Source organism: Rhinatrema bivittatum, chromosome 18 (genome assembly GCF_901001135.1).
Source record: "Rhinatrema bivittatum chromosome 18, aRhiBiv1.1, whole genome shotgun sequence".
NCBI lineage: Eukaryota > Metazoa > Chordata > Amphibia > Gymnophiona > Rhinatrematidae > Rhinatrema > Rhinatrema bivittatum.
In genome coordinates, this window is record NC_042632.1 from 13,648,516 (window position 1) to 13,660,528 (window position 12,013).

At 40.0% G+C, this 12,013-nt stretch overlaps 1 protein-coding gene across 2 annotated transcripts in view; it reads right to left on the bottom strand.

Moving 5' to 3' along the window:
• FBXW11 (F-box and WD repeat domain containing 11) overlaps positions 1-12,013 on the bottom strand; it is a 291,067-nt gene that overhangs the window by 63,385 nt on the left and 215,669 nt on the right. For both annotated transcript variants that reach the window (XM_029583589.1, XM_029583590.1), the window contains one exon: positions 11,299-11,409. In XM_029583589.1, the coding sequence (XP_029439449.1) occupies positions 11,299-11,409 (111 nt within the window). The remainder of the gene's footprint in view (positions 1-11,298; positions 11,410-12,013) is intronic.

A 12,013-nucleotide genomic window follows, 5' to 3' on the forward strand; every position in this document is an offset into this window, starting at 1 on the left:
TAATTACCAGTTTGCATAGTCAAACCTTAAATGAAAAGCACTAATGAAACAGGAGCCAGTACAATCTTAAATTACTGGTCCTGAATGAATTTGGAATTTACTTCCTTTTCTGGCGGTGTAGAATATTTAAAATTATCATCTGCATCTCACTGTGCACACAGCAGATCTTGACTGGATCCCACAAAATCTCTACCTCAGCAATTCATTGTGTATGCTAATTACTCAGCATCCAGAGAGCAGAATCAACATTTCCATTCCAGGTCCAGAGCTAATCATAACTCCTGGCACTGAGGGGAGTTCAAGTGCTCTTTATACCTACTCAGCAGTAGTAGAGGGGGAGGGTGCAGAAGAAAGAATAAGAAAAAAAGGGCTGAAAAATACATGTAAGGCAAACTACAAAGTTACATTGTAAACCATGAAACAGTTATGAGATTTCAAGTCCACTGCTGGGGGAAGTAACAGGAATAATCGGATTTTTCCAGTTCTAAGAATAGGAAGTAAAGTATGTATGGGGGAGTGGGGGTGTTTATTGGTTGTAGTAATGCTGTTTGCTTGTGTCCATAACTAAAAAAAAGCCAGCTGATGGAAGTAGTTCCATAGGATAGGGTAGCCTACTACCAAATCAAAAGTGTTTTTCCTGTATTTCTTGATTTATGGATAAAAGGTGTTATGGACAAAACTGGAACACACTACGAGGGCAATAATCAAAGCAATTCCCACAGGTAAGAATCTGTTTTACCAGTGTAAATGGGTGTTTTTGAAAATTGTCCACCCTCTACCCAGGTGGAACATACGCACTTACACTCCTGTCACCTTTACTTGCATGTGGTGGAGGCACTGCTGGCAGTGGAACTAGACTCAGGTGGGGGGCAACGCATGTTTGGACTATTCATATTATCTGCTAAAAAGAATACCTGTAGAAAAAACAAGGGCAAATCTTTTACTCCGGGTCAATAATCAAAGCAAAACTTCCTGCCTAGTTTTGTGTTGATTATTGGTAAAAAACACCATAGGTCAAAAGTACCTATGGTGTTTGCAAAAATGCAGACAGTTTGATTATTGACCCTAGAGGTCAAGCTGCCTTTAATAAGCATGAGATTGAAAAAAATAAGGGTAGAAACTAAGGTCCTTAAAAAAAAAAAAAAAAAAAAAAGAGAGGATTGGCACAGTACTACCTAATTAATACTACTTTGTAGACTATTCAGCACTATTCTTAATATTTTGTATGTATCATGCTTTGGCTCATAATGCTATACCATTATGTAATGAAATACACACAAGTAAGAATAAGCCACCCTTTTTGTAGTATATTGGGTATTTTTCATAGAAGCAACTGAGGTAAACCAGATCATACAAACTATGTTGAACTCTGACTACAGAAACAGAAGAATCTAACTTTCTTCACACACAGCTTTTTACAGAAAACAGATATCAGAAAACATGTATATGATAAACTTAATCAATACTGACACCTGTTACTTTAAAAAGATATGGCCCTCCCCACCCTAAAAAACATTCAAAATCAACCACTAATTATTTGAATCTTCACCAACATGTGGGGCTTTTCTGTATCAATCACATAAGAACCAAGAGAACTGGGGAATACATGACAAAGTCCCTGATAATAATATTGGAGACTTGGGTATTTCCAGGTTCCCTGGTTCCTTGTTATTGTTGAAAACAAAGCCGCTTAACCGGTAACAGGTGTTCTCTGACACAGCAGTTCACTAGTCACTTAGATAATTTTCCAGAGTTTCCCAGCAAAAACTTATAGATGCCTTGGAGCACATGCAGCGACTCCCACATTCCCACAGTGTGCATAAGTTCTGTAATTAAGCTAATGAGAGGATGTGTGTAAGTGGTGCACTGCTGTTCTAAAGACAAGTTCACCTAGTCACAGGCAGCTATGGGTTCTTCAACAAAAAGTAATAAACAAGCAACTTACTGAGCAGAGTCACATTTGCTTTCATAAGACGATAACCCAAAACAAACATGGGGAGGGGAAGGGGCTAGAGTAGGGCTCTAATCCTCACAAATATCCTCAGCCACAATATTTGGGGTCCACCTTCTTACTAGCTAGGACAATGTGGCATTTTCCACATCCTCTCATGCACTTCCAGGTAGAGGGGAATGGGATGGGCACTGTCATGGACTCTTATGACATCCAGGTATTTAAGGAAGAAACATAGAAATGACGGCAGAAGAAGACCAAACGGCCCATCCAGTCTGCTCAGCAAGTTTCGCACTTTTTTTTTTCTCATACTTATACTTATCTGTTGCTCTTGGCTCTTAGTAACCTTTGGTTCTATTTCCCTTCCACCTCCATCATTAATGTAGAGAGCAGTGATGGAGCTGCATCTAAGTGAAATATCTAGCTTAATTAGTTAGGGGTAGTAATCGCCGCAATAAGCAAGCTACACCCATGCTTATTTGTTTACCCAGACTATGTAATTCAGTCCTTGTTGGTTGTTCTTCATTCCCCCTGCCGTTGAAGCAGAGAGCTATGCTGGATATGCATTGAAAGTGAAGTATCAGGCTTATTTGGTTTGGGGTAGTAACCGCCATAACAAGCCAGCTACTCCCCTGCTTTTATGTGGTTGCAAAATCTTTTTTCCACATTTCCTCTTGCCGTTGAAGCTAGAGCAATGTTGGAGTCGCACTAACCATGTGTATGTTTATTGAATAAGGGTATTATCTCCAGGTAGTAGCCGTCATTCCAGCGAGCCACCCACTCTTCATTCATGTTCTCTTGAGTTTATGGATCCACAGTGTTTATCCCACGCCCCTTTGAAGTCCTTCACAGTTCTGGTCTTCACCACTTCCTCCGGAAGGGCATTTCAGGCATCCACCACCCTCTCCATGAAGAAATACTTCCTGACATTGGTTCTGAGTTTTCCTCCTTGGAGCTTCAAATCGTGACCCCTGGTTCTAATGATTTTTTTCCCGACGGAAAAGGTTTGTCGATGTCTTTGAATCATTAAAACCTTTCAAGTATCTGAAAGTTTGTATCATATCACCTCTGTTCCTCCTTTCCTCCAGGGTGTACATATTTAGATTCTTCAATCTCTCATAAGTCATTCGATGAAGACCTTCCACCTTTTTGGTCGCCCTTCTCTGGACCTCCTCCATCTTGTCTCTTCGGAGATACAGTCTCCAGAACTGAACACAGTACTCCAGGTGAGGCCTCATCAAGGACCTGTACAAGGGGATAATCACTTCCCTTTTCTTACTCGATATTCCTCTCTCTATGCAGCCCAGCATTCTTCTGGCTTTAGCTATCGCCTTATCACATTGTTTTGCCGACTTCAGTTCATTAGACACCATCACCCCAAGATCTCTCTCCTGCTCCGTGCACATCAGCCTTGTTACCTTGGGCTCTTCCTCATCCTTCAAGTGAACAGGGACAGACTTTGCCAGAGACTATACAAAACAGAAGAAGAGATCTTCAGATGGAGATTTACTGCATGCCTCTGGAGAAGAGGGCTCTGAGAAGAGTTGAGGTGACTATTCTTCTTTGGAACAAATCTCATATTCATAAGGGCACTCCCATGAACACTCAAAGCCACTTTCTTTAGAAAGATGACTTTGAAGATTCATCGGTCTTGGAACTGATCACATGTTGGTACCAATGGATGACTCTCAGGGCATCAGAACCAACTGTTGAACTTTGGGAGAGCAAAATGATTAAAGGCATGCTGCTTGGCCACAGGAGCAACCTCAGAAAGGTCTACTTGCTGGAAAAGCTTTGGAAAAGTGTTCTGTTTTGGTCTAGTCAGATGTCATCACCTATCTGAACTGTGTCTTCAGAGAATATATGAAACAAAGGAATAAGTCAGGGCAACCACACAAAAGATTTACAAAATTTAAAAAAAAAGAAAGAAAGAAAGAAAAAGAGGGGTATGCTAGTGAGCACTGAAGAAGATGGCTTTTTGAATCTTTAGCTCCTCAGAACTCTGTATAAAGCTACATGTTAAGTTGCTCTTTTTTTGCTGCCAACGGTACTCTCTTTGGAAAGCATTAAGACCATGACAGGATCCAAATCGGGCAAAACTGAAGCAGCATTTGCCTTAGCTTCAGGATTCAAACAATGAAAGCATGACCCCCTTGACACCAGCGAAGACCTCAGCAGCTAAGTTAACACCTGCTGATTCTAGCAGAGCTTCAACAATTAAAAGATATGCTACAACACAACCTAAAGACATGTGCAATCAAGTTGGAATTGTCTGACCTCACTACCAGCATTGCAGCTTTCAGCCCTGAGTAGATTCTTTGGAACACAGAATTGATGATTATGAAGCGGCCATCACAGAAATTCGAGCTGCATCAGTGCAAATGATCTCTTTAATCAGAATAGACCCAATAATCTACATATTTTGGGGATATTAGAGAGCCAAGAATTAACTGATATAATTTCCTTTTTGCGGCAGTTTATACCGGCCTGTCTGGGTTTACATTCTGAATTACCGCTGGAGATTGAGCACACTTATCGTATCTCATCCAAGCCTCTACAGCAGCCTAAATACCCTTGCACTATAATTCTGAAGGAGTTAGGATAACAAGCACTTGTTGATATCACATTGGCTGCTAAAGTGAAGTCTCTAATTACATATGACACCATGAAATCTCTGTTCCGGATTTATCCTAAACAGCAGTTAATCTGAGGAAGCTCTTTTTGGGTCTATGATTGCATCTCAGAGAAGGTGGAGTAAAATATGGCCTTATGTATCCCGTGCAAATGCACATCACACATAATGGCACTAAAATGTATGATTTTCCCGAGGACCTGCAAAATTACTTAGTTGGCCTGGAAATCTTTGTCTATGGTCATCTGAAGTTCCCACTTGCACTTCAGATGTCTCTTTGTATCCCATTTGGAACCCTTTCCTGTATATGATTATTTTATCCAGGACTGCTTTCCATAGTCCTTGTGCATGTGACATCAATGTGTGTCAAATGGACTCTTCGTAACCAGCAATATCTCTAGAACTTTAATACTCTACTATTCCTTTTTGGATATTGAGCCGTACCTCTGTTTTCCTTTTGTGGCACAGCGATTTGACTCTATTAGTGTCAACTGTTTCTTTTGATCAGCTACATCATCTTTTTGATATGGTTGGCTGGAGAACTGTGTGGCCTATTCTTTGCCTTGCAAGACCCTGCCTATGTTTCCCAATTCTAGGGAACATTTGCGCTGCATTTTTTCTTTTGGCTGCTCTTTTTTTGGCTCATCCTATTTCTTCTCTCTTGGAGCTTCAATATTTGTTTTCTCACATGTATACTAATAGTGCACTATTGCTGATTTCGATGTCTGTGTGTGTAAATGCGAATCATGTTTATCCACTAGTATTCTTATTATAGTTAGACAGTTTTTTCTCTGAATGTTAATGGTCTAAATCACTGCAAAAAGTGGAAAGAGGTATTGGCTGATTTTAAACCCCTTCAATCTGATTTAATATTCCTGCAGGAAATGAATTTATCCTATATGGAATCCCTTAAATTCAAAAGGAAGTAGGTTGCACCAGTGAACTTTGTGCTAGCGATTCATAAGGAAAAGGGAGCTGCTATCTTAGTATATAAGTCTCTACCAGTGCAAATCGTGGATCAGCAGTAGCAATGATTTATGATAAAATCCTGTTACGTCTTAATATTTATGCACCTAACTCTCAGGCCAATACAGTAAAGCGCGGCCGCAGTTACCCTGTTTCTAACCCGCTTTCTACCCACAATTTGGCCGCATTAAGTCTAACCCGCGATTCACTATTCGTTTTTACCAATCTTTACCGCTTTTTTAAATCGACGCGTATCCCTTTCCACCCGCGGCATGTATATGATATGTAAACGATCTGATTAGCTATTCCCTCCCATACAGTAACGTGCGGCCTGATTATCGCCTTTTTAACCAACTGTTTTGCCGAGTCTTTAACCTGCTAATTTACCGCCTACACTGACCCTGGCGTTAGAGGGATGTGACAGCAATAGGCAGGCTCCGGTCAAATAAGTGGGTGGGTTGGAGCAAGCGAGTAACATGGTGTGGCCTGGTTCTCCTACGCTCGGGCATCTGGGATTGCCAGTCCTCTCTCCCCCCCTCCCGAAGCAAGGCGCAGGTCACGGCATGCGCTCATGCGCCATCGCTGCTTGAGCGCCCAAATTGGATGTGCGTTCATGCACCTTCGCCGGCGGGGCTGCTGGAAGCCGCTTTCACCGCCGGCTGCCCCCGGGAGGCTGGGGAGCCGCGGTGGGCGCCTCGGGAAGAGGGGAGATGCATGAACGCATGTCCAATTTGGGTGCTCAAGCAGCGAAGGCGCATGAGCGCATGCCGTGACCTCGGACGTCCATCCGGGGACTCAGGTCACGGCGTGCGCTCATGCGCCTTCGCTGCTTGAGCGCCCAAATTGGACGTGCGTTCATGCACCTTCGCCGGCGGGGCTGCTGGAAGCCGCTTTCGCAGCCGGTTGCCCCCGGGAGGCAGGGGAGCCGCGGTGGGCGCCTCGGGAGGAGGGAAGAGAGGACTGGGGCTGCTGGAAGCATGCAGTAAGTTTACTTTTGTTACAATTTCTATTTGCTTTAATAACATGTCGAGTCGATTTTTGTCCTGCGCCTTGCTTCGGGAGGGGGGGGGGGGGGAGAGAGGACTGGCAATCCCCGATGCCCGAGCATAGGAGAACCATCCACTTCCTGGTACCTGTCATTTCAAATGTCATTTGAAATGACAGGTACCAGCGCACCCAGGATACTGTATAGGCGCTGTATAGCGCTCTATACAGTAAAATGCATTGTGCTTCATGGATACTCCATGGATGCACTTTGGACGCGTCTTGCATTTGCATGCCATTTAAATACTGTATCGAGCGGTATGTGATCCGAACTGTGTGCGCGGCAAACGAGCGGGCGCCCGGCACTGCCGCACTTTTTCTTACGTGCCCTTACTGTATCGGCCTGTCTGTTTCTTCTATCAGGATATCTAGACAATGCTGTTTAAACATGCAAATCTTCCGGGGTTGATTGGAGATAATTTCAATCAACCCCTAGATCTTGTTTTGGACTGGCAATCTTCCAGTCCAAGCAGATCATCTCCTTCACATAGGGCTGTCTCTAATCTCATCTCCAGTCATGATCTAGTGGATCTATGGAGAATATTGTATCCAACAGATAAGGATTTTACATTTTATTCCTTTCCACAATAGTTCTACTCCCGCACAGATTACATTTTGATTTCCCGTAGTCTTTTAGGTCCAACATATTCGACTTGTATTTCTCCTATGCTTATTTCAGATCACACTATGATTTTCATTTTTATTCACTGGGATTTGCTTTCTCCTAAAGTCCCAAGTTGGAAATTTAATGCAAGCCTTTTGGAGGATACAACATATTTCTACTGTATTGGATGAGTATTTTCTTCGTAATGATACAAATATTTCTAAGCATGTAATCTGAGTAGCCTTTAAGCCCATGATTCGGGGAAAATAGTTATTCTGCAAAAACAGTAAGGCGTTCATGGAGGAGGTAGTACATTTAAAACATCAGACATCACAGTTTGAACATGATCATATTCGATACAATGATAGTCTGTTGTTTGCAAACATATAAATTAAAAAATAGGTATAAAACTGTAAATCATGTTGGTAAGGATATATTCCTCCAAAAATCTAGATATTACACAGAACAAAATAAATCTGTGAGATTGCTGGCTAGCTATTTACAAGACTGTCGGGAGTATCAGAGGATTACTGCTCTAAAATAAACTGGTGATACTATACCTATCCAGACAGACATCATCAAAAGATTTAGAAACTTACTTATCCTTATATTCTACTGAGTCAGGCAATGATCCCTCTCTCTTCACACATTTTTTTAAATCAACTCTGGACCACCCTTTACTAACATCAGAGGAGAAGGATAGACTGGACTCTCAGATATCTTTATTGAAGGCTGGTCACGCCTTTACTTCCCTCCAATTCCTCAGATGGTTTTATTGTTGAATTCTGTAAGGCCTTTTCCATCCAATTGTTGCCTAAATTGCATTCTCTATACTGTGCAATGCAAAACACAGGTTTCTTTGCAATCACTTCAATAAAGCAAAACAATTGGTTTTTTCCTAAACCCCATACGGATCCTTTAGTAGTCTCAAATTATAGACCCATTTTTCTGCTCAGTGTTGACTATACTTGCTAAATTGACTTTTTAACTTGGTTCTGTTATTGGTAAACATACGTACATATCAATCTGGATTTATGAAGGGCCAGTTCATCACCAATAATGCTTGTTTATTTAAAAACATGTTATTGGTTGCTAAAGATATACCAAAACCTGTGGTGGCCATATCTTTGGATGTGGAAAAGGCCTTTGACCACACTGAATGGGACTATTTGCAGTACTGGATTGGATTTGGTTGTGGACATTCCATTACTTCACTTACAAAATTACTCTCATCAGCCACTCTCCTTTCTCTTGATCAATGGAACCCTTTCAGACCAGGTACCTTTGCAGAGGGGAACACGGCAAGGATGCCTGTCTTCCCCTTTTCTGTTTAATCTCTCTTGAGCCTCTGCTACTTTCACTATGGCAAGATCCCTTAGTAATGGGTATTAGGGTTAAAGAGGTTGAACATAAGCTGTCTGCTTATACAGATATTAATTTATATGCTCGTAATCCTGTTTCTACTGTTCAGCCATAAAGTAACATTTCTTCCTTTGCACAGATAACAGAGTACCATATTAACTGTAGTAAGTCTGAAATGTCATCTCAATTTATGGGCCAATGAAGTAGTCTCTCAATTTCCGCTTTTTTGTGGCTTCCCGACAGTTTGAAATATTTGGGCATATACGTTTATAATTCCATAGAATTAACACTTTCCAAAGCAGAGGAATTTTTACTTTACTTTCAGACAGTATTGCTTGCTGGTCACCTTTGTATCTTTCCTGGTGCAGTCCTTTAGACACGATTAAAATAGTCTTAACCCTGCAGATTAATTGTATATTTAGCATGCTTCCAGTTTTTCTTCAAGTTTTATCAAGTGGATGCTTTATCATCCCATTTTCTTTGGAATAAGACTCCTCACATAGCCAAGCAAAAATTGAAGTTATCCAGAAAGTTGGGGGGGGGGGGGGGGGGGAGAGAGTAAATTTTCATGATTTCCATCATCATCATACGATATTCATTTTGCAGCAAGGTCATGCCTGGTTAGTAGACAAAATGGATCTTGATTACTTCCATGTCTGGCTAGATGTGGAAAAGGCACTGGTTGGATCTGTACCTTATGGTCTCTATTTGGGTACTCCACAATGACTCGCTTCCATTCTCATCCCATTTTTCTAGCTACATATATAATTTTAAGCATTCTGGCATGAACAAGTTAACAGTTCCATTGGCATTATCAGCCTCGACAAGTTTATGGTTTACTCAAGCTTTTTTGTTTGCTCAGAAACCAAATAATTGGCCTCACTGAAGTTGGGCTTTCGCCTATTCTATTGTCTCACTGGAATCATGCCAGAATATGGTCTGCAACTCATCTAATTGACAATAGTCAATTTTTGAGCTTTACTCAACCTGTGGATAGAAATAATTTAAGAACACCTTGGTGTAAAATCTGCGCATGGCAGAAAGTCTGACCGATACAAGAATCTGAAGGCATAGGATGAAAGGCATAACATGGGAGATGCCAGTCATTTACTCCTGGGGGAATTTTGCGCTACTGCGGAACGCAGAATTTGGAGAGATGCGCAGCGTACTGTGAGTCCATCCTGCTCACAACGAACATGGAGTAGGCCCCAGTGTGAATGCAGCCCAGAGTGCCATAAGCAGAGCCCATCCCGCAGGAGCATACCCAGTATTTCCAGTGGGTTCAATTATTTTGTATTCAGGCTTCATCTTTAGATTTGGGGATGGTTTCCTAGCTACCACAAGTAGTTTCCTTATTCTCTCTTCACATGGTCACATAGCCTCTCACATCTTTTAGTAACTCAAGAAAATGAACTTACACAATGCATTGGCTTAGAGATGACACGAACACATGAACTGTCCTTGGCTGATGATTTTCCATGGAACCTATACTGGGATAAATCACTGTGGGCTTCCCTGTCTTCATATGTAACCCAATCTAAGTTTTGGGGTTTTTTTGTTTTTTTTAGCACATTGGGCGATTTGGATCCCCAGGACTATGCTCTTCCCATGCTTGATGGTTATACGGTTCACCCAAAGCTTGATGGTCATACGGTTCACTCATGTTCTATATTATTGCCTGATAACATAACTTTTGGCATGCTGTTTGGAAAATATTGCAAATTTTTGAATATTTCTAGTCCTTCAACCTATGTCGTTCTTAAATCTCTTGCAGTTTAGCCTTAACTACCTTTTCACAAAGGAAACTGTTGGCTTTTTTTTTTTAAACTTTTCATTGCTGTTAAGATGTTTCTGGTTACCTGGAAGATGGCTGCCAATTTGAATTTTTCTTTTTGGTGGCATACAGTTTGTCTTTATTATAAATATAAAAAGAGATAGCCATTCACTATCAATAGGTTGCCAGTTGGGTGGCAATATGGAGGTTGGTAGACCATTACTTTCAAGCTTCATGATCTTTTCACACAACACTGATGGTTTTCTTCACATCAGACACATTATTGTGTTATGTATATTCTCCTGTTTTTATTCTATGGTGAGACATAACCTTTTTTATGTGAGCGGAATCCTTTTATTTCTTGCTTTTCTGTAATTTGTATTTTGTCGTGAAGCTCCGATTATCTTTGCTTCTTACTGTTTGATATTGCCAATAAAAATATTTGAACTGTAAAAAACTAAATGATCAATTATGGCATATAGATCATCATCAAAAAGATCTTTGAAAATACTTTGTTAAAACATTTTTAAGAAAAATATTAAATTAGGGCATTCATGTAAATATAAGCACAAGTTTTAATAAAATATTTTTAATATGAATGTATAACCTCTGGTATGAACTTATTGAAAATCCTAATTGTGTACTTATTTATTAATAATACATTATAGTGTCAAAGTCTATAAGTGACTTAACAGATAGGCTATTTTTACTGAATTAATTTTATGTTTGTTTTAATTCTATTTACGATCCTCAACTTGTCTGTTGATCTGTACATTCTGTTATTCAATGTATTGTTTATAATTTTTTCAATGATGATATTTTATACTGTAATCTGCAATGAGCATTTTGGAATTACGATGTATAACCATAAACTGAAATTGATGAAGATTACAACTGTGAATCACAATTATTTAGTCCATCTCAATTTTAAATAGGAAAAAAAGCCAACAATCTGAGGAACATACCCATCATAGGCACCGCTTACAATCCTCTTGTTATCAAAGCGAATACATCGAACTAGCTCTTCATGTCCTTCTAATACTCTTAAACAAGCACCACATTCAATGTCCCAAAGCCTGTAAAGGAAAGAATCATTAAAATTAATTTCTGTAAAACTCACTACCATGATTTTTTTCCCATTATTTCTTTATTACAAATATATTACAATCAAGAGAACTTGATATACAGAAAACAAAGCTGTAATTCAAAGAAAACTTATCAAAACATGTAAATGCTATTATTTAGACCACATTAGAGAGGAGAAACCAAAAAAATTATATCAATAGAATAATCATCTTTCTTGTCATCTTTAAACCTGCTAAGAGCCAGGTATAACCAATACATTCTTATTTTGCAGGAAATTTTCTAACTGTATAGGATCAAAAAATTTCCTACCTTCTAATTTTTGTAGGGGTTCGTTAATAAATAACTGGCTCCTAAGGCTATAACTTTTTTTTTTTTTTTTTAGCAAAAATAATTCTATTTTGCCAAGTTTCCCTGACCACATTAGGGAAAATTGCAATCTTTTGTCCCCAAAAGGACATCTCCTTAAAAGAGAGCCTCATTACAAATTATTTGTCAGCTTCTTGTACAAAAGTGTAACCTTTACTTGAGGTGTGTCAAGTCCCAAGGGCACAATCTAGTTTCTATGTTTGGGGCTACCCCGGCTAACACTTTCAT